We start from the raw sequence: 24,591 nt of genomic DNA on the forward strand, positions 1-24,591 counted from the left end.
ACTGGGGCTGGACATTACTAGATTTCCAGGTTGTAATCAAGTATCATATCTGAAATATTCACCAGTAGAGAAGTATCTAAGAAGTACCTTATTTTATACTTACCAATAAAAAGTATAAAATCACATTATTAACAACAGAATTCACACTTAATACAGAGAGGTAACCATTTCAAGAATCTGCCCAAGCAATTAAGTATTGTTTTGTTTATTACTGTTTATTTTTCTCTCATTGAACAAAAACATTTATAAGTACCAGGTATAACATCCCCATCAACCACTTTTATAAGTTTTAATATAGTACATAAATAATGTGTATGAATCTTGTGGAGTAAAAATCCAAACATACAGTCAGTCATATGCAAAATAGGGTCCCAGGCGCCGGCAGTTGTCTGTTTAAATTAATGTCCTTGTCTTCTTCTGCATTTTGTCATCTTTTCTATTTGAAACAAGATGTAGCTGCTGCCATAGCTGTAGCTTTGAAAGTGTTTCCAGTCACTAACTGCAACAAAAGAGTTTTAATAATATCATATTTTACAGAAAATTCCTTGAATAGACTGTGTTAGTAGAAGGTTTCACATGGAGGCACAGTTTTAAAAATTCTCACCAATACAGTCTCTCATAAAGTTAGTGTTTATTGGGGCAGTTAATTGTAAATGTAATGTCCAAGTATAGTATAGTATAGTATAGTACAGTACAGTATAGTATAGTATAGCGTAGCATAGTATAGTATAGTATAGTATAGTATAGTATAGTATAGTATAGCTAGTATAGTATTGTATAGAATATTATGGTACAGTGCAGTACAGTAGATGTACAACATTTGCTTGTGAAATGTAATGTAAATGTAATGTCCAAGTATAGTATAGTATAGTATAGTACAGTACAGTATAGTATAGTATAGTATAGTGTAGTATAGTATAGTAAAGTACAGTATAGTATAGTATAGCGTAGCATAGTATAGTATAGTATAGTATAGTATAGTATAGCTAGTATAGTATTGTATAGAATATTATGGTACAGTGCAGTACAGTAGAGAAATCTGTGATCGTGGAGATGTAGATGTAAGGACAGTTCGCAAGCATTTAGGTGTAAGGAGACATCATGGTGAATATTTTGGTGTAGGAACACATTGCGGCAAGCATTTAGCTGTAGTGAAAGTGAGCAAACATAACACTGGAGCTACTTGTGTATTGTACTTCTTGTCGCAGTTTTCTTGGGATCAATGCTTTACCATGTGTAGTCAAACATGTATTAATGTACAGCTATAACAATTAATGCTCATCGTGTTGTGATTCACATATTTTTTCAACACTAGTTCTTAATGTTTATATAATAATTTTATAAATTATTCATCTTATGCCATTCACAAGTACATTTTGTACATGTATCAAGTGAAAATTGATATGAAATAGGGGAGCTGAGGAAAAAACAATTGCTACTGTTTAGAATGGGAGAAATAAATCAAACAAGGTAAATATATGACAAGTCTAATTGTAAATTGGTAAAGTAAGAGAATTTCATACTACATCCTGGGAAATAGTTTCTTCATGTGTGAAGAACATCATTATGTGGACAAATTGTAAAGGAAAATACCACCCTAGAAAATTAAGGCATTTTTGTTAACTTTGCTTTCTGGAGAGTCATATCATACTTTCATATCACAAAAACTTCACATTTTTGCAAAGAATCACCAATTCGAATCTTGCTTCACATATTCATTGTTCTGTGATGCCTTAGCAGTGACCCAGTGTTGCCTCATGGGAGTCAACAAACATGCACATACATTTGATGCAAAGTAAATATTCATGACACCTTCCTGCTTAGTACTTTAAGAAAGTCATGAATATTTATTGTTCGTCTCATACATGTTTGTTAACTCTGATGAGGCAATAAACTAATTATGGAACAAGTAAGTTTGGCATTTCTTGGCAATCTTGTGAAACCCAAACCCAAAGTTTTATGAAAATGGCCTTATTTCCTGGAGTGGCTATTCCCTTTTAAAGAATTTCCTGTGATTAAAAAACTGACAAATGATATTGTTGTAAGAATGTGGAGGTGTCATAACAACTATGAAGCATATTACCTGGAATACACATTTAGTTCAGTATCCAAAAAGTTGGCATTTAATCAGGAGTGTTTATCAATCTACAGGAACAAACAAGAAGAAACAACACTGAAATGAGAAACTGGAGTAAACAATGTAGATATACAAACAGTCAGATACACAGACTAAATGTTGAAAAAACCCACAAACTGTTTCTTAGGACAGAAAGATTTGGGAACTGTGTACAACAAAAAGGAGAATATATGGTATCACCATCAAGTGTCCAACACATTAATACATGTTCAACACATAATTTTGGTGGGGAACTACAATAAAATTCAATTTAGATAAAACTCAGATTGATTTACCTGCTTGCTGTCATTAAGAAAAACACTGATATATAGGAAATGATGTCTTGACTTACTGTATGTTAAGTGTGACTGTCTAGAGATACATATTTTAACCCTTAATTAATATGATGCATTGATATTATGCTTCATGTCATCAATATCATAATAATAGAAAAATCTATAACACTTGATACTATCTTGATTGATAATTCATTGTCAGTAAAGTTGGAATGTTCTTTCTTTTAACATATCAAGTATGTCAAATTGATTGGTGCTTTTGGATTTTACGAAGATAAACAAACAGGCCTTAGACTACCTCTTACAGCTTGGCTAGGTGTGAGAGAGTCAAACTGATGAAGACAATCACCTCAAAAGAGTCTGTCACTGTCAAACGTACATATTACAAGCCCCTTGGACTCTACTACCTGTTGCAGTCATGAATAATTTGTGAACTGACTGTGTACATTTGATGAATGTACATGTACACAAGTAGACAGTGATACTTTATTTGTTTGTGACTGTCTGTGCATAGGTTATCATTCCCACATAATTTTTTGCCACAATATATATGTGTATCAAATTTGTGTTGTCACACATACATGTAAAAAAACAGTGGAAAAAATCTAATCAGTCTTCACTAGTCAAGAAGTTTGAAAACTTCAAGTTATTGTTATTGTTACTGATTAAAATGTATGTCATCAATAAGCAATACAATTATGGTACACAGTTTAACCTACAGACTTATCATCTCAATTTCAAGAAGCTCTCCACACTAAAATGTTGAAAGCTTTTTGATATACATGTAGTCAAACACCAAATCAATTCCCAAGTTATGTAGTTTGATGTATCACTATTGATTTATCGCTTAATGTATTTGGGTTCATACACTCCTGAGTTTACATGTATATAGACAAAGAGTGATGAAAGAAAGGCTTGAAATGAAAAAATACTGTTTACAGTACTATTGTTGTGAAAGAATGTGTGAAACATTTCTAGAACGATGGATTGTGATCATCTCAACTTGTCACTGAACACAGTGAAATGTAACTACATGTATGGTACAATGTGCTGTCGTCTGTTTAATGGTTTACCCATGAGAACTTTTTTTTTTATTTTACTACACCTATACAATTAGTCATATTAAATTATTGTGATATCTTCGGAAAATAATTTTGAAAGCAAATTATTTTTTAACGACTTTTACAACTTTGTATGAATCTCAAGTCAAAGGGGCACAGGTAGAGTTTAGACAGTTTTTACTTTGGTTAGTAATAAAAAATACTTTACAAAAAAACGTGGCTAAACTTATCAAGTATAGTGTTTACAACGACTCATGTAGCCGTGACGTGTCACTTTTTGCCAACCATCCAACTCATCATGCATTGTTCATGTAATGACAGGGATTTCCTCAGATTTGTTTTTGATACGTACCAACAATTATGTCATCAAATCTTTTATATATTATATTTAAATACCGTTATATCAGTATCAAGAAGTTAATGAATGTGCTTCAATAGGTTGAATACAACATGTAACACTTCATAGGCAACAATCAGCCTGTGCCCCATTAAGCCTACCTTGGGTACATTTCAGTAAAAAATAATTAGTATATTACATTATCAGATCCGTTTTTTTTGTTGCATACATGTTGATGTATATACATTTATATGTTTACGCATAATCAAATTTGTTACATGTTCAAAACTGTAATGTGAAGAGAAAGAATGAACATGTGAGATTGTGAAATAAAATAGTTCAATGTGAGATAAAAACAACAACAACACATTCTTAAGTTATATGCACAAATTGGTGACTATGGTGATTTATGAGAACACTTGATTTTGTACATGAAATGATGTATATTTATCAGATGTACTGTTATTAAAATATCAAAAAAGTGGTAACTTTTCAAATCAAATTTAGAAATATGAAGTGTCTTTACTAATTGTTAGACAAAGTTTTATGATGTAACATTCAGTGGCTTTTGTAAAATGCTATCTATATAAATTGGATCTACTGATCTAGAATAAATATTGTCACTTTGAGTTTGATTGACATGTGTAATCTAATTGTTTGTGTGTCTTACCTTTGAGCGTTTACACTTGTATATATGCCATGGCCCCTGGTACAAACACATATACTTGAGTTTTGTGTTGCTTTTAGCCAAGATCAAAACTAGGTATACGTGTAAAACAATGTTTGTAGCACATTTTCTGAGACCATGATGTAGAAACGATCGAAAAATATATGGCAGAACAGCTGGTGAACTCTGACCTGTGTATAGCGCAGTCGACTCACATGAAGATCGTACTTCGATCCGGAGATAAGCCACAACCAGAGCGATGTATAATTCTGACCTACCATGGATGTATTAGTGAGACCTCACTAATACATCCATGGACCTACTAAACAAAAAATAATCATCCCTGCCCAACAAAAAATATGAGGTTTTTAACCCCCAAAACCGGCCCCAACCCCAGTATGACCCCTTCGCAAACTGAGGAATTGTGGGTAATTTTCGAGGTCATTGCTCCAGAGTAACACACACGAGCGGTACGGCCAAGGAACACTAGCGGTACACCCACACGCACAGCTTTTGTGCTAAGACTACGTCACAATTTTGACCTACTTCTCCGCGTACCTGACAAGTTTCGCGGGCGTTTCGAACGTGGCGACGGCTGTTTACACGTAAGTAAACAACGTGAAATTTCTCTTTAAAATCATCACTAATATAATAAAAAAAATTGATGCTTTTAGCAAGGTTGACCTTTCACAACATAATACACCTCAGTAATTGTGTTTTCCTTGATAAAATATTTAAAATGCAGCCTTGAATCTGTGGCTGCCTTCACATAACCGATTTTCCACAGAAATCACGATGTATGATGATGACTCGCTGCAATCGTCAAGATACTATAGGGTGATATTATTGTGAACATAGCATACGAGATTATATAAATATATCTGCTTATAAAATTATGTGTCGTGTCATAATGTCGAGCCATACGGTCATTGTCATTGCGCTATTTATGTCAACCAAAACATTAATGATAATGTAATATTTAGGCTAGGCCCCCAAAAAATATATCTGGTTCTGGTCAGCGCGCGAGTGCCCTGAATACCCTCGCGTCGATCCTTTTTTCCCCGATAATTTTTGCTTTCCCGTTTCTTTATATATTCCTGATATCAGGAGCACAGAGCAGAGAGTTACGCTACGTAACTCCAACTCCCAGTTACGGAACGGAGTATACTGCCGATGTAACTCTCTACACTGAGTAACTCGGCAGAGTGTACTTCTGAAAAATGTAGGTATATCGTTGTACCAGAGAAGTGAGTAACAGCGATACGAAGGTACACGGGAGTACATCTAGAGATACGCTTGTCGGGAATTTGCGTGTGTAAATGTTTAGGCCAAAAAAAAAAAGGTTCTGTTTCCCGTCCTCGCGCGCGTCATTCCAAACGATGCGCATCGTACGTTTTTATTCTGTTTCCCCCTCCCCATCTACCACAGGCAACTGACAACGTACGAAGTATTTCAACTGTAAAAAAAATTCAGTGATTATATTAGTATATTTAAAGGGTAATTAAAGTACCGGTAATTTGATGGTACCTCTATACATTTCGTCTGAATACGTTGGAACGCTATTCAGACGATGACTTTAAGGATGAACGCGTACTCTGTATTATACGTCACCTGTCACCAATCTCGCATTCTGATTGGTCGAGAGCCCTGCAGATACACAGGCGTATTTTTCACCAACAGCCGTATTTTTGCTTGTTGTATCACGTGTTCACTGCACGTCCCCTTGTAAACAAATCTAGCAGACAACTCGAAATACAGCTATAACCAGCATTTCCAATGCCACATTTGTTGTCAACCGAACAAAATATCACCGTTGTATAAATTGTAACAAGTCTTTGAACTGTACTTTTCATGTTACAGGGAAAAAGCCAAAAATTCCACACAGAACGGCGAAAGTCCAGTGACGGCGAACTCGCGGTCGTAAACATGAATTCCTAAATTTATGAAGGATATGAAAATTACAACCACAGAGGGTGCAGTTTTTGCTTATCTAGAACAAGAAAGCACATCACGAACATTTTTGTATATTTAATGGAATACAGTACGCAAAACAAAGACGCACTCATTTTTCAGCTGATGGTTATAAGTTTGAAAATATCGCTGAGTGATATGCAAATAGTAAACATTACGTCATACTACTGAGCAAACGCGCACTCTGATTGGATGATAAAGTTAAGGCTGACGTGTAAACAACCGCATTGCAGTTATCGGAGTGGTGCATGATACTACGCTCAACAGTATAACGCGGAAGTGATTTTATTTTAAAATGAAACAGCATTTTTAGACATTCAAAAATTAATTCATCGTCGCAGGTGACGTATAAGTATGTTATTTGCCAAATACTGTTCCACATCTTGCTGCTCGAGTTAATTTTTCCGGTATAACGGCTCGCCTCCGGCTCTCCGTTATAACCGGAAAAATTACCTCTCGCAGCAAGATATGTCCAACGGTATTTGGCAAATAACATATACATACATGTGTTGTAGAAGCTCGTGAGACAGAACGTCTAGTGGACACACAGACAGTTTATAGTATACGCAACGCTATGCGAAGCGACCGAAATTTTCACGATAAGGACAACGGTTTTTAGAAATTATTTCTTAAATGTCCCCTTTTCTGAGTTCATAAGCCTTATAACACAACTGCGGCAAATATTTATATGAAATTATCGTACAAATTCTTCATGACTACTTTTGCGACGTATGTGTAGAAATAGACAAGGTAGGAAAGCTTGAAATGCGGAAGTGACTAACAATATCCTTCAAACATTTAAGACAAAACCCGACAACGCTACGCTACAATTTTATATGCATATATAAGTCTTTGTTTAATCATGCATGTTACTCATGAACAAACTGAAGCGAGGATTTCTTCTTTTTTTGATAGTGTTTTTCGATTACGTCCTCCCAAGCTTTCCCACCTTATATCATCATTCATGTGTACTAGTGTGATATCACGGCGCGAACTACAGAGAACGCGTACGCGTTCGCTGAGATAAACATGAACACGTTCGAATGTAACTAACATGTAAAGAAGACGAAATGCATAGAGGTACATCTAAACAAGAATTCTTTAATTACCGTAAATATATAGTATTACAATCACTGATTTTTTTTACAGTTGAAATACTTCGTACGTTGTCAGTTGCCTGTGGTAGATCAGTGAGGGGGATGTTTTATTTTTGTATTGCTATGCTTTTGTCCATTCAAGTATCCGTTGGCAGCAAAATCTTGCGTCCATTTGGACTTGTCGATGTTGAAAGTTCCACCAAGGTATGCAGATTGTACAAGGACTTATGTAAAGGTATTCTAAGTTCTGGGGATCGATTTATTCTACCCGAACAGTACGAACTATGCCGTATTGAGGCTTTGGTGTCACGTGTATATGAAGGAAATTTCCAGAGTGTTCCCCAACAAGCAAAACTGGAAGACATAGTGGAATTTGGCAAGTACTTTAAGTTCGTTTTGATCGAAGACTGTGACAAAGTGTCACAGCAACCTGTTAAAGATACCTTCCATGTTCTGATGACTCAAAGACATTCAAAAGTGTGTCCTAAATTTCATAATTTGGATCGCCCAAACAGATGTTTTGAACTCCACTAAATGCCATTATCAGGTGGTTGCAAGATCGTAACTTGGGATGGCAAAAGCAGTAATAATCATTGGGAGAACAGTTTGCCAGCGTTCTTGGGGATTGTTTATGGTTGATCGATCCACCAGTTGTGTGTTTCCATACCCCCCCCCCTCCCCCATAAAAAACAAAACAAAAAAAAACCGCATCACCGCCTCATTTTTGAAATTACCTTAGGACGGGAAACAAAACCTTTTTTTGGCCTTATATATTATAAATATTGTTAGCTATATTTAGCCAACTGACGCGGAGGGCGCTGTCTGGCCTAGCGTAGACGGTCTGAAACCAAGGCCATAAAAACATGTTGATGAACGAACTTGGCCTTGTTTTTGAGTAGCCGTGTCATAGTTTTGATGGAAATTGTAGGCATTTTTCCAAAACTGAAAGAGTCATTGTTGATGCCTTAGTATCCCTTTAGGGAATGGCTAATAACACCCCCTGGTCACACTTTATATAGTCATGTATTTCACCAGGTATATACCATCAAAGTTCTTAACATACGGTATTGAACTAATAAACTATAGTAATATGACTTTTGCTGTAGTTAAAATGCATGTTGATCATATTTAGAAAGTTAGTATAAAGAGAGTCGTAATTTTTATAAACCTGAAGTATCACCAGCTTTGCCATTTTTTTTCATCAAATAATCAAAGTTATATTCGATAATAATTTGTCAATTAAAAAGACATTGTATATGTTGTTTAGTAGCCAATGTTATCCATAAGTGATGTAGTGTAACAGCTTGGTTTTCAATCTGTTACCATGATCAAATTGCACTAGTAGTAACTGTAGTATCATTTTTCGATCAGAAAACCACAAATTGTGGTTGTATTAAAATACCAATAATTAGACACTGTACATGATAATTTGTAGTTGGTATTATCCATAAGTAGTACATAACCGGGTTGAAATCATCATCGCCATCAACCTGATATACAATTGAATTTTGTTTATCTATATACAGCTACAACCAAATGTGTTCCAATCGTATTCCATGTAAATGATCGAATAGAAGTATATCTTACCATCATCACAGTGACACATGTTCAACTCAAACAGCGATACACTAATCTCTTTCATTTTTTTTTTCAGATCCAAGGATTTACTGACTCACTCGAGATCTACAACATCCACCAAACATCACCATCAAAAGACTGTTATCATGACAAAAACACGAAAACGAGCTTGCCTCCAAAAATTTATCATCCTAATTTCCCTAGCTGCGGGTTATTTCCTTTTAGCGTATTTTATCGATCTTCCCACAATTCCATATTTTGCATGTACTCGTCGATGTGAAGCAGATGTGGAAAATATGAGCGATTCTACCGTACTTTTGTATCCGTCACGTGACAAAGCTGACGTCATCAGACTGTCATTGGCCGACTATGAAGAACTCAGACGTGACCAGTACCCTACTGAAGAAAAGTCCGCTGGAAAAATTACCTTGCATGACCGTCTTAGCTTCCTACCCAAAGAGACACCATGGATGAAAAAGGCCCTTATTGATTATAATTCACTATTCAATCCACTTGAGGAAAACCCGCCAAAATTTGAGAAACGTCTTAGAGGAAAAGTAAAGGCATCTTTAAATGAAGTAGCGTGTAGACTGAAACAATCTGCACCAATTCAATTTGTACAACCAGACGAATCTCCGTTCCATGAACTTGGATTTGGAAAGTACATTCCAAAGGAATCATATATTTCAAAAAGAACAGCCACGCTATATAAAACATGTGCTCTAGTAACGAGTTCAGGGGCTTTACGTGATTCGGGTTTTGGACGAGAGATAGGTAGGTATTGTTTGATATGTCTGTCTGTCTGTTGGTTGGTCGGTCGGTCCGTCCATCCATCCATCCATCTATCCACCCATCCATCCACCATTTAGCCATCCACCCATCTGTCCGTCAATCCGCTCATCAATCCATCCATCTAGCCATCTATCTCCATATGATATATATATATATATATATATATATATATATATATATATATATATATATGTTGAGGGTAGAAGAAAATCAAGTCGGGTTTTTCGTCTCTACAAGCCTCGTGATGTTGATCACTCCTGACGAGTGATTTACTCACGAAACAGGCTTGTAGAGACGAAAAACCCGACTTGATTTTCTTCTACCCTCAACATATACTCCGCTCTGCGTGCAGACGTATCGAGCACTGTACTACGGACAAATCTTACCACTGACTTCCTATATATATATATATATATATATATATATATATATATATATATATATATATATATATATATATAGTTTTGGTAGTACTGGAACTCTTTCTTGGGTGAAACTCCGAGTTACACGCAAGAAAGAGTTCCAGTACTACCAAAACTATTACGCTCTGCCACTGCGGTATAGAGCACTGTCTTAGCAGATTGATACTCACCGAGTTATATATATATATATATATATATAACTCGGTGAGTATCAATCTGCTATAAGACAGTGCTCTATACCGCAGTGGCAGAGCGCAATAGTTTTGATAGTTCTGGAACTCTTTCTTGGTTGTAACTCGGAGTTTCACGCATTGTGCGATCATCAGACAACTGTTTTCTACTCTCTGGGTGTGCTGTTTATATAGAGTGCAGACAATAGAAATATCATCACTATTGTCTGTATAGGTGGGTTGGTGTTGTGTGTGTGGAGGTGTTGGTTGTTATTGTGTGAGTTACATTGGGTGCGGACAAGTAGGTGTTGGCGGGTTGTTACATGTCGGGCTTTGATGTTCCGTTAGTTAACGGATTTAGTTTAGGTGATGGGTGCTCTATTGAAGTTGGACAAATAAAACTTATTCTCGTTTCGGCATTTGGATATCAACTCACTTCTTTGTTTAGTGTGGAGTTTTTGTCTGCTTTAATAATGGTTAGTTTTTCGGTTAAACACAGGTTGCATCGTTTTGTTTTATTGGTGTATGCTTGGGCTGTCTTGCTGATGGACCAGGATACGGAAAAAGGCTCGTTGTTTCTTTCCAGTTTCCGAATGTGTTTTGATAGTTCTGTGCCGTTTTCGCGTTTTTCATGTTTGAATGACTGTTTGTAGTTGGCGTATCTCTGTTTGAAGTTGTTCTCTGTTAGCCCGATATATACTTTTGTTTGTTTTTTTCCGTGGACGGTGGCTTGGTATACGATGTTTTCTTTTTGACATTCGCCGTTCAAAGGGCAGATGTCTTTCTATATATATATATATATATATATATATATATATATATATATATATATATATATATATATATATATATATATATATATATATATATTGTTCAGATGTGGGGGCACGATACTTTAGGCTGTAATAATACTAGTTGAAAGAGCTAAAGTGATGACGTAATACACAAGTATCCTTTGCATAAATCACCATGACAACTAGCATTTCTACTGTTTCTTTGATAGATTCTCATGACGCAGTCCTTCGTTTCAATGTAGCACCAATTAAAGGTTTCGAGAAGGATGTTGGTAATAAGACAACCATACGTATAGCTAACAGCCAAGTGATAAGATCTTACAGATTTAAGATGCTGGAGGAATTAAAAGGTTCTGAGATGATTTTGACGTGGAGAGAGGGACCTTATAACGGAAACATGCATAAGGTATTATGAAAACATTTAGTGTTTTTTATTATCTACTCATTAATTAACATACAAATGTACAAAATTGCTTTTTGAACCAATGTAAAACTTAAAAAAAAAAACATTCGTAATTAAGCTGCTGCAACCGGGACATTTTTTCATCAAGTAACTAAATATATATTCTCAGAAAATTGGTCACATGCTTATGAAATGACATCGTATCTGCTGATTAGTGGTCAACACTATTTGTTGGTGGAGGAGTGATAAATTTAAATTGAGATCAAAAGCTTGGTTTTGAATATGTCGATATATTAACAATGCACTAGCTTGCAACTGTTGTGTCATTTTTATCGAGGTTGTGGCCCTAAAGAACTCAGTGTGATTATGCGATGTATTGTGTCAGACTGCACTGACAGCTTGGAATTGATAAGTTGATTTGACAAAAGGAAAAAAAAGTGAATAAATGAACAAATCAAATTTATTTTTTAAAAGTGTTGTTCCAAATGAGCTATAAAGTCGGCTCTTTTACTTTTTTTTAGTCAGGCAGACATCTATGTCTCAGGACCATATGGGGATATCAACACCTTTTTCCGACGCATTTGTCAACGAAATAGATCGCAATAAAACACATATTAGACGTATAGATGAAGCGACTTTCTTTGTAATACATCTTGAGTTTTCAGATGTTATTACCACTATTTTTTCATGAGGCCATGGAAATGACAGGTAACATAAGGAGCCCTGTGATTAAGTGTCAAAAAACAAGTTGTAGGTCACAGGTATTGTATTGGCTAATTGGAGAACTAAATTGGGCAATAATATAAATTATACCTCCTTAAGCATAATTCATGTAAAATTAAGAATAAAAGAACGATGATCTCCATCGTTTTGACATATTTTGAGCATCAAAGATCCATTGAGATATAGTCACTTGAATTGCCACTTGGTGTAAAATACATCGTTTTGTTCAAATTAACTCTTTCAACCTGGTTAGTTTATGGTATTATGAATAAAAAAAATAAATACATGTCCACTACAAGTCTCTTTTCAATATTTCTATCCCCACTGACTTTTAACTCTTTTACCTGTTATTTCTTGTCATTGATATGCCCTGTGTTTGTCTATCTTGCATTTGGATATGCTGTTTTTATATATAACCCATAATACCAAAGTAACGCGTTTTCTGTCTGTACCACAATTGTTTATAGCATTCATATCAAATGTAAAAGTATAGTGTTTCATTTGCAAATTGACCACATTAGAAAGGGCACATGTTAGGCTTGTAAATCAACCAATTGAAACAGTAAACTACTACATGTATATGAATGTTATGAAGGAGTGTAACATATAGAGAAAGTGCTTTACTTCAGTGTTATTCGTTGTATATTATATGAAAGGGTAACGTTTTAAATGTTCTTGTTCTTTTTACATCTTCCCTTTGCTATCTTTACCCTAGTGGTACAAAGATGGTCAAAACTTCTTTTGCAGTTATGCTAGATGGCACTACAAGCATCCTGAGTCACCGTTATATTTCATACGTTTGGAAACCCTTTGGAAACTGTGGGATGTTATCCAAGAATTTAATGTAGAAGAACTGGATAACTTTCCATCAACATCTGGATTTTTAGGTGAGAGACAAGGTTTAAAAAAGGAGACATTATGTCAACAGTGACATTAATGTTGTCAATTCTGATTTGATTTGATGTATGTATGTATGTATGTATGTATGTATGTATGTATGTATGTATGTATGTATGTATGTATGTATGTATGTATGTATGTATGTATGTATGTATGTATGTATGTATGTATGTATGTATGTATGTATGTGTGTATGTATGTGTGTGTATGTATGTATGCAGGTAGGTATGTGTATATGTATGTATGTATGTATGTATGTATGTATGTATGTATGTATGTATGTATGTATGCATGCATGTATATATGTATGTATGTATGTATGTATGTGACACGTTTGTGTGTATGTATGTATGTATGTATGTATGTGATACGTGTGTGTGTATGTATGTATGTATGAATGTATGTATGTATGTATGTATGCATATATGTATGTATGTGATACGTGTGTGTGTATGTATGTATGTACATGTATGTATGTATGTATGTATGTATGTATGTATGTATGTATGTATGTATGTATGTATGTATGTATGTGATACTAGACTGTCGACAGTCGCTCGCGCCTTTTTTGCCCAAAGTTTTATCTAAACTCCGATCCCGCGCAACACTAGTCTAATCGCAATAGACTGTCGACAGTCGCTCGCGCCTTTTTCCCTACGTTTTATCTAAACTCCGGTCCGGCGCAACACTAGTAATAGTATAATCGCAAACTGATATCGAGGGCCGTATTGCGAAGGCCCAGCTCGGGCCTTCGGCCCTCAATTTGCGATTAGACTAGTGTTGCGCGGGATCGGAGTTCAGATAAAACTTTGGGCAAAAAAGGCGCGAGCGACGCCTTCGCAATACGGCCCTCGATATCAGTTTGCGATTATACTATTACTAGTGTTGCGCCGGACCGGAGTTTAGATAAAACGTAGGGAAAAAGGCGCGAGCGACTGTCGACAGTCTAGTGATACGTGTGTGTGTATGTATGTATGTATGTATGTATGTATGTATGTATGTATGTATGTATGTATGTATGTATGTATGTATGTATGCATGTATGTATGTGATACGTGTGTGTATGTATGTATGTATGTATGTATGTATGAATGTATGTATGTATGTATATTTATATGTATGTATGTGATACGTGTGTGTGTATGTATGTATGTATGTATGTATGTATGTATGTATGTATGTATGTATGTATATTTGTATGTATGTATGTATGTATGTATGTATGTATGTATGTATGTATGTATGTGTGTGTGCATGTGTGCGTGCGCGTGTATGTATGTATATATGTATGTATGTATGTATGTATGTATGTATGTATGTATGTATGTTTGTGTGTGCGTATGTATGTATGTATGTATGTATGTATGTGTGTGTGTGTGCGTATGTATGTATGTATGTATGTATGTATACATATGAGTGTGTGTGTGTGTGTGTGTGTATTTCCATGTTTGATCCATTTACAGGGTAATACAATGAGTATTAATGTTGCAATGTAATGATTTTCAAGTCTACATCTGTATTGTTGGTATTTTTTAACAGAATGTATTGCTAAATAAGCTTTTACAAGTTTACAGGTATTCATCATGTTCTTGCTATGACAGTGTTTGTATAATATGACACCTTAAAGAGGCACATTGTATTTAAAACAAAAAAGTATAAATTAAATAATGCATTTTAAAACCGTCTTTCCACCACCAGGTATTCATCTATTACTGCATATCTGTGACGAGGTCGATGTATATGGTTATATCCCATCAAGTGACAAAGAAAGATACTGCTATTATTACGAAGACTGTTGTTTTTTCTGTGGATGGAATTTATTTAACACTCATCCATTCAAAGCTGAAAGAAATTTAGTTCTAAAAATGAACACACGCAATATAGAAGGCTCTCGTGACAAGACAAAAGTAACATTGCAAGGATATTCTAGATTTAAATGCGAGGACAATTAAATGAGTATATGTATCCAAACTTATTGTAATTAGACACAGGAGATATATTATCACGTCATCAGTTTATTATAGCTCAGTATGCAAATGAGGAAAATGATATTGGAAAAAAGCATTTCAAAAGTTTAGAGTTGGCCAGTAACTGTTAATGTTTTCTATATTACAATCATTGTTATTGCACAAATTGTTTGCTCTCAGTGCCTGTGATCCTATTTTGCATATGACTGACTGTATGTTTTGAGGTGGAGAACTTATGATGACTCACTGGCAAGTAATCACCAAAATATAAATATTCCCTATCTGGGTTGATCACATGCAAATGCCGCATATTTGAATAATCGTGAGTGACACACAATCTACACAGCTATTTGCAGGGGAATTTGTAGTCTATCTGCTAGACCTCGGATGTTCTTCCGATAGAATACGACACACGATCGAACATCGCCCTCACTGCGAATTTCGTTCACTTATAGTATCAAAAGAAAGCCCGAACGTCTAGCAGCAAGACTATGTAATTTGTCTCATTTTGAAAGGTTTTTTTCATTCTATGAAACAAACAGATTGATTTTCAACTAATTTGTGTATCAAATTACCATCCTACGACATTCACAAACAATTTGTACATGATACATGACCTGTGTGTTTCTCAGCACAGAAAAAATGCTGAAAACAAGACCCAGAAGCTAGTGCTCTGTACATCAGTTTGAATTTCCCGCATTTGCATAGATTAGCCATAATTCTCTTTATATAGGGCAGTTCTGTGTTTTTAATAATATCTGAACACCGTTATAGATCATAATCTTCTTTAATAGGCAACACCATTCCAGAAAGTAAAAGTTTGTTTTTATTTCATAAACGTTGGTCTGGAGATTTCTTATCATATTATAGAGTATACTCGGTTGCCAAGCAACACCAAATTGAAACTTCTTTTTCACATCTATTGTTCTTTGAGTGGATTAGATGAAATCTGAATATGCATGACTACTTAGTTTGTAAGTGTTTGCTTTATTCAGATAAAGTCATGAATATGCATTGTCCATCTAATACATATTCTTCGTCGTTAATAAAAATGACTCCCACTGACATTTATCTATAAAAACAGGCGTTTTATTGCTCTTTTTGATCCGTAAGTGATATCATAAATAAAATATTTTAGTATAGTATTATGTTCGATATTTCGATAACTAACGATTACATAATCAGTTTATTAATATTCTGTCATTTAGTTTTCCAATAAAATATATATAGGCTCTGCCACTGCGGTATAGATTGATACTCGGTTAAATATTTAGATAATATAGAAAACTACATATATATATACTTTTTTGTAAGCTGCGATCCTATTGGTCATATATGACGTAGTGACCTAATTACATTAATTATTTCACAACATGGCGACTTGTAAAAAGATTAGCGTAGTGATCACACTTGGAGATTGGAATGCGCTGTATACAGTCATCTTATGAAGGGAAATATACATTTTTAGCAATGTTACATTCCTAGAAAGAATACTGATGTTTCTGTGATGTAAATAGCAGATTGAATTACGACATACCATCATACAGAAGAATTGAAGCTACGTATGTGGAGTCCACCCACGTGGAATATGTTTACAGTTACACATCCTTGTATCTACTACAAAATATACCAATGCATTTTCTAAATCGTCCAAAATAATATGACATGACAATTTTTACAACATCGAGTCGTTATGTGATTGTAATGTACTCCTTTGTACTTTTGTTCAAATCGATAGAATAGACGATGTCATTCGTGTCGTTCGAAGCCAAGAGTTTGAAGTAGTCTGGAGCTGAGACTGCCATGTGTTTGCTGTATTTACTAATACTATGTATGATTACCTAAAAGTGTTGCCAACTTGTGTTTTAATTAAATTACAATCATTATCATGCACATGCAGATTAAAAAATGAAATTATTCTGTTGTCTAAATACTAAATACTAAATCCCCCAAAATTGTATGCAAGGGGGGGGGGGGGCAATCTACGGTACTTTAATCTGGCGTATTATCATTCGTATGTAGCCTGCACAACTTCAAATTTATTGTGAGGGAAACCGCCAGCTGTTGTCCCATGGGAGTTACATGAATTTCGATTAAAAGTATACCTTGTCAATCATTTATTAGCTTAGGTATCATACTGTCTTATCATTGGTATGAATATTATACAAATGCTAACTTGTTGCCAAGTAGACCTCTGTAGTAGACAGACTACTTTTGCGACAGTCCCAAGAGAATTACGTGAATAAATTACATATTTGTTGCCAAGTAGACCTCTATAGTAGACCGACTATTTTTGCAACAGTCCCTGGAGAATTACGTGAATAAATTACATACTTGTTGCCAAGTAGACCTCTGTAGTAGACCGACTATTTTTGCAACAGTCCCTGGAGAATTACGTGAATAAATTACATACTTGTTGCCAAGTAGACCTCTGTAGTAGACCAACTACTTTTGCAACAGTCCCAAGAGAACTACATGAATAAATTACGTGCTTGTCAATCATTCAACTCTCATTACAATGCAGTCTCAGTATTGCCCCCAACACACATTAGCACTGGCGGTGTCTCAAAGGGGGCAAACGACTTTGGCGGTACGTCAAAATAACGATGAATAAACAATGCAAGGTCAGATTGTGAATGAATTTTTAGACACATGAATGCAGAAAAACGGGAAGAACAAAAATTTCATTCGTCGCATACCAGGATTTACGTTCTTCTTTTATTAGCTCACACATACACAATCATCTATTCAAAGTTTAGGTATGGGGGGGGGGGGCGGTTTCCCGTAACTTTGCCAAAAGTCGACATTGTAAAAAAGAAAGGCCTGGGCGCTTGCCCGTGTGAGGGCGCAAACCCGAGGAATTACGTTATATATATATATATATATATATATATATATATATATATATATATATATATATATATATATATAGGCTCTGCCACTGCGGTATAGAGCACTGTCTTAGCAGATTGATACTCACCGAGTTATATATATATATATATATGAATCTAGGTAACCGAGACTGCTAGTAATTCCAGTGGTAAACCAAAAACGCTATCTTTCTGTTTCTGTTTACCACTGTATTTTTAACATTTAGGGAAATGTTCATACTATTTGGGGGATTTATGTTGGAACAACTAAAAGCAATATCAAACTGTGGTTGCCGTAAATAGAACAAACAAATTCAATAGGACATTTTGGTACAAAATATATTCGACAAGATATGATATGGAAAGTTGAATCATGAGTTTAGCGTTTGACCAGATCTCGGCAGATGATTACTTAAATATAACATACATTACCAATATTTGACATTTGACCTTAGACAGACCAGTCCTAACCTTTGACGTGCTCTAGACGACAGGATGCCAACATTTGACCTGCTCTAATTATATAGACGAGTGCTAACCTTTGACCTGATCGAGGTAGATGAGTACTGATTTCTTCACGTGTAGTTGTTTTCTCTCCTCCACAGCAGAACACGTGACAGTCAGTACATAGAAGTCAGTGTTACGTGGTACGTCAATGATTAAATGACTTATGACGTGACTCAGTCCGTTTCCAACGTCTTGTCTGGAATTTCGAATGATGTAATTCGGTTGTATGTCTTCCATACCGAAATCCCAGTCTAGGACTGTATCAGGTTTACTGTTAAAGGCTTCACAAATTACTGTTGGTCTCTCATCGTCATCGCTTCGTCTTTTTGGATATACTAGGAGTCCTTTACGGTCAGCTGAAATACGTCACAACATATTAGATAAGTTGGATACAAATCAACACAACACCACACAAACCTTACATTGAGAGAGAGAGAGAGAGAGAGAGAGAGAGAGAGAGAGAGAGAGAGAGAGAGAGAGAGAGAGAGAGAGAGAGAGAGAGAGAGAGAGAGAGAGAGGGAGAGAGAGAGAGAGGGGGAGAGAGAGAGAGGGGGGGAGAGAGAGAGTGTGTGTGTGTGTGGGTGGGTGGTTGTGCGTGTGGGTATGTGTGTGTGTGCGTGTCAGACAGACAGACCGAGAGACAGACAGACAGACAGATAAGCAGGCAGGCAGATAGTCAGACATACATACATACATACATACATACATACATACATACATACATACATACATACATACATACATACATACACAAATATAATTTTTCTGGTGATGAGATAGTGTTGAGGTTAAAATCGATGTGTGTTCATTCTCAGGTTGAGACAAACTTGAAATACTGCCAAAGTTAACACAATTGTTTGATGATTGGTCGAGTTTCGGTGTTCATAACTTTTATTTGTGCACTGAAAATTGAAACAATTAGTTAGTTAGTTAGTTAGTTAGTTAGTTAGTTAGTTAGTTAGTTAGTTAGTTAGCTAGCTAGCTAGCTAGTTAGCCAGTTAGTTAGTTAGTTAGTTAGTTTATTAGTTAGTTACATATCGTACACATCATGCTGATAGGCTTGGCCATTTCTTACCTCACAGTATCAACTTAGAATATCGATAACAAAACCATCTTACTTCACAGAATTACACTGGATGGGTGTGTCATGATCGGGCTTCGTAGTAACACGTCAACGAATGGTTAGCCCTATGTGATCGATGAGGGCGCACATTACAGGAATATTCGAGTAGAATTATGTAGTAGATCTCGGTACATACAAAACAACCCAAGTTTTAGCTATGCGAATATCCGAGGACTGCACGAGAGTCTACGTAGAACGCACAGACACAAGAAGCTCAGCGCAATATGATATGATATGTGCAAGGGGTTGTATATGTATTTATGACAATACACAAACAAAATTAACATGTGGCTGTGACGTCATTAGTTCAATTGATAAACGAGCTTCGATTTATTCCTTGATATTTTACTTTACCCTTTGGACCACAAATGTACACTTGTGGACATTTGTATTAAACTCTAGTATAAGTTCCACTACGATCGTGCTTTATCCGAGTCAACTGTATATCGACGATTATTAGTTCGATTGAAGTTCGTAGTTCTCTATGGCAATTTTGTAAATTTCAGCAGGTGGACTTTTCGTGGACTCGACCAAACGTCTAGATAAGGTCATATTGCTACGTCATCGTCACTGTTAACAATCGGTGAGTTATTAGTTGTTCATCTTTTAATGGCGGCCACTTTGTCGCAGGAGTCAGGCTTGTTTCCAGCGGTGTAGCGTGACAACGGAGATGTATTCTAAGTTCATTTGGAATATTTATATTGAGAGTGTACGAAACGCTAAAATGTCCAGGAACCAAGCTGAACGTACAGGAGAAGGTTCGACAGTTTGATGATGTGTTTACAATTGTGACTCACGTTTGACACGCAGGTAAGTTGTGTCTCAGACAAATAGAATATCAATTTGTGTATGGACATACTAAATTTAACTTTTAGGCATCTCTAGGATATCCTTCAACTTTACTCGGAGCTAAAAGGGCAGTTTTGTGTGTACCAGTATCTCTGCATGATAGTCGAATATCCTTTTACTGTGCGCCCTCATCGACTATATACACAGGGCTATCACCTGTTGACGTGTTGCACGGAGAATCGCAGTAACACGTCAACAAATGATTAGCCCTATGTAGTCGATGAGGGCCCATAGTACAACGATATTCTAGTACAATTATGCGGTAGACTACTAAATGGGGTCCTCGCGACGACTAGTGAGAGAGTCTAACTGTTCTACTACGTGACCTCAAAATGGGACCCTATTTTGCATATGACTGACTGTATGTTTGGAGATGGAGAACTTGTGATGACTCACTGGCAAGTAATCACCAAAATATAAACATTCCCTATCTGGGTTACCCGTTATTTATAGTCTGAACAAACTGTATTTTTTTTAAGGCCGGTAGTTAATTATTAACTTAAGTAATGACCTTTCTATGTGTCCTTAACTAATGATTTACACGGTTTAACAACATCAATGAGTCATTAGAACATGTCATTATTTATCAAACTAAATTATGAAAGTGATGACGAACTCATTTCCAATCCTAATTAATGTTATTAAGATGAAAGTTAAAAATGAGAATTTTGTATTAAAACGGAATAGAATAGCAACAAATAAACAAACAAAAACCACCCATCCAAAATACAAACAAACAAACAAAAACCAACCCACCAATCAACAAACAAACAAACAAACAAACAAACAAACAAACAAACAATGACCAACAACATTCCTAGTTGTCAAACTATAAAACCATTCCTCTTTCAGGTATGCTATAATATAGCGTTTTATTTACATAAATAATCTCGCCCTGTAAATGATCGAAGAGAAGTATTTCTTACCATCATCACAGTGACACATGTTCCAACTCAAACAGTGATATACTAATCTCTTTCATTTTTTTTTCAGATCCACAGATTTACTGACTCACTCGAGATCAACAACATCCACCAATCACCATCAAAAGACTGTTATCATGACAAAAACACGAAAACGAGCTTGCCTCCAAAAATTTATCATCTTAATTTTCCTAGCTGCGGGTTATTTCCTTTTAGCGTATTTTACCGATCTTCCCACAATTCCATATTTTGCATGTACTCGTCGATGTGAAGCTGATGTGGAAGAGTTGAGCGATTCTACCATACTTTTGTATCCGTCACGTGACAAAGCTGACGTCATCAGACTGTCATTGGCCGACTATGAAGAACTCAAACGTGACCAGTACCCTACTGAAGAAAAGTCCGCTGGAAAAAATACCTTGCATGACCGTCTTAGCTTCCTACCCAAAGAGACACCATGGGTGGAAAAGGCCCTTATTGATCATAATTCAATGTTCAACCCACTTGAGGAAAACCCGCCAAAAATTGAGAAACGTCTTAGAGGAAAAGTAAATGCATCTTTAAATGAAGTAGCATGCAGACTGAAACAATCTGCACCCATTCAATTTGTACAACAAGACGAATCTCCGTTCCATGAACTTGGATTTGGAAAGTACATTCCAAAGGAATCATATATTTCAAAAAGAACAGCCACGCTATATAAAACATGTGCTCTAGTAACGAGTTCAGGGGCTTTACGTGATTCGGGTTTTGGACGAGAGATAGGTATGTATTGTTTGATATGTCTCTGTCTGTCTGTCTGTCTGTCTGTCTGTCTGTCTGTCTGTCTGTCTATCTGTGTGTCTGCCTGTCTGTCTGCCTGTCTGTCTGTCTGCCTGTTGGTATGTCCGTCCGTCCGTCGTTAGTACATCAATATATCCATCCATCCATCTAGCCGTCTATCTACCTCCATATATATATATATATATATATATATATATATATATATATATATATATATATATATATATATATGTGTGTGTGTGTGTGTGTGTGTGTGTGTGTGTGTGTGTGTGTGTGTATTCAGATGTGGGGGCAAGATGCTTTAGGCTGTAATAATACTAGTTGAAAGAGCTAAAGTGATGACGTAATACACATTTATCCTTTGCAGAAATCACCATGACAACTAGCATTTCTACTGTTTCTTTGATAGATTCACATGACGCAGTCCTTCGTTTCAATGTAGCACCAATTAAAGGTTTCGAGAACGATGTTGGTAATAAGACAACCATACGTATAGCTAATAACCTAGTGATAAGATCTTACAGATTTAAGATGCTGGAAGAATTGAAAGGCACTGAGATGATTTTGACATGGAGAGAGGGACCTTATAACGGGAACATGCATAAGGTATTATGAAAAAAAACATTTAGTGATTTTATTATCTACCAATTAAATAACATACAAATGTACATACTGCTGACTTGCTCTTTGAACCAATGTAATACTCAAGAAACATTCGTAATTAAGCCTGCACTAGCTGCAACTGGGACATTTTTTCATTAAGTAACTAATTATATATTCCCAGAAAATTTGTCACGTGCTTATAAAATGACACCTTATCTGTTGACTAGGGGTCAACATTATCTGTAGGTGGTCATGTGACAAGTTTAAATCAAGAGGAAAAGCTTGGTTTTGAATAAGTCGATATTTTAAAACTGCTTGCACTAGCTTGCAACTGTTGTGTCTTTTTAGACCAGACAACCACAATATGTCAACTGGAAATAGTTATACTTACACCTAGACATTGTACATATCAATCGGTGGTCGATCTTATATGTAAATTTAGTGTGGTAACATGTTGAAATCATGACCGCCGTAGAGGGCGCTGATTACTGGGTGCTGAGCCAAAAATCTATTTCATTTCATTAATTGTACCATATCATGTACATTTGTATACTGCTACACAACCCACAGGTGACTCGATACTATTCAGGGTGTACTATTGTAAATGTAAAAGTATACTGTTTCATTTGCAAATTGACCACATTAGAAAGGGCACATGCTAGGCTTGTAAATCAACCAATTGAAACAGTAAACTACTACATGTATATGAATGTTATGAAGGAGTGTAACATATAGAGAAAGTGCTTTACTTCAGTGTTTTTCGTTGTATATTATATGAAAGAGTAACGTTTCAAATGTTCTGGTTCTTTTTACATCTTCCCTTTACTATCTGTACCCTAGTGGTACAAAGATGGTCAAACATTCTTTTGCAGTTATGCTAGATGGCGCTACAAGCATCCTGAGTCACCATTGCATTTGATACGTCTGGAAACCATTTGGAAACTATGGGATGTTATCCAAGAATTTAGTGTAGAAGAACTTGATACCTTTCCACCAACATCTGGATTTTTAGGTGAGAGACAAAGTTTACAACATGACACATTATGTCAACATCGACATTAATGTTGTCAATTCTGATGTGATGTGATGTGATGTGATGTGATGTGATGTGATGTGATGTGATGTGATGTGATGTGATGTGATGTGATGTGATGTGATGTGATGTGATGTGATCTGATGTGATGTGATGTGATGTGATGTGATGTGATGTGATGTGATGTGATGTGATGTGATGTGATGTGGTGTGATGTGATGTGGTGTGATGTATGCATGCATGCATGCATGCATGCATGCATGCATGCATGTATGTATGTATGTATGTATGTATGTATGTATGTATGTATGTATGTATGTATGTATGTATGTATGTATGTATGTATGTATGTGTGTCTGTGTCTGTGTGTATGTATGTGTGTCTGTGTGTATGTATGTATGTATGTATGTATGTATGTATGTATGTATGTATGTATGTATGTATATATATATATATATATATATATATATATATATATGTGTGTGTGTGTGTGTGTATTTCCATGTTTGAACCATTTACAGGGTAATACAATGAGTATTAATGTTGCAATGTAATGATTTTCAAGACTAGATCTGTATTGTTGGTATTTTTTAACAGAATGTATCG

The 24,591-nt window shown here is 35.7% G+C and overlaps 1 protein-coding gene and 1 long non-coding RNA gene across 2 annotated transcripts; one reads left to right on the top strand and one right to left on the bottom strand.

Moving 5' to 3' along the window:
• Positions 1 to 258: 258 nt before the first annotated feature.
• Positions 259 to 4,857, bottom strand: LOC144440488 (uncharacterized). Its single transcript, XR_013481203.1, has 3 exons — positions 4,481 to 4,857; positions 2,084 to 2,145; positions 259 to 499 (listed from the first exon to the last, which is right to left on the bottom strand). It is a non-coding gene; the product is annotated as an uncharacterized LOC144440488 (long non-coding RNA).
• A 4,562-nt stretch (positions 4,858 to 9,419) lies between these two features.
• LOC144439855 (beta-galactoside alpha-2,6-sialyltransferase 2-like) lies at positions 9,420 to 15,717 on the top strand. The gene is made up of 4 exons (XM_078129091.1): positions 9,420 to 9,897; positions 11,511 to 11,707; positions 13,143 to 13,314; positions 15,026 to 15,717. Exons 1-4 carry the CDS (start codon positions 9,420 to 9,422, stop codon positions 15,277 to 15,279), a joined length of 1,101 nt encoding a protein of 366 aa, XP_077985217.1. The 3' UTR covers positions 15,280 to 15,717.
• The last annotated feature ends 8,874 nt before the right edge of the window (positions 15,718 to 24,591 follow it).

This window comes from Glandiceps talaboti, chromosome 9, assembly GCF_964340395.1.
Source record: "Glandiceps talaboti chromosome 9, keGlaTala1.1, whole genome shotgun sequence".
NCBI classification, from domain to species: Eukaryota; Metazoa; Hemichordata; class Enteropneusta; family Spengelidae; genus Glandiceps; species Glandiceps talaboti.

Coding starts and splice junctions, on each gene's coding strand:
- LOC144439855 (XM_078129091.1), top strand. CDS start 9,420: ATGAGCGATTCTACCGTACTTTTGTATCCGTCACGTGACAAAGCTGAC. Junction 9,898..11,510: donor GGGTTTTGGACGAGAGATAG/GTAGGTATTGTT, acceptor TTTCTTTGATAG/ATTCTCATGACGCAGTCCTT. Junction 11,708..13,142: donor ATAACGGAAACATGCATAAG/GTATTATGAAAA, acceptor TCTTTACCCTAG/TGGTACAAAGATGGTCAAAA.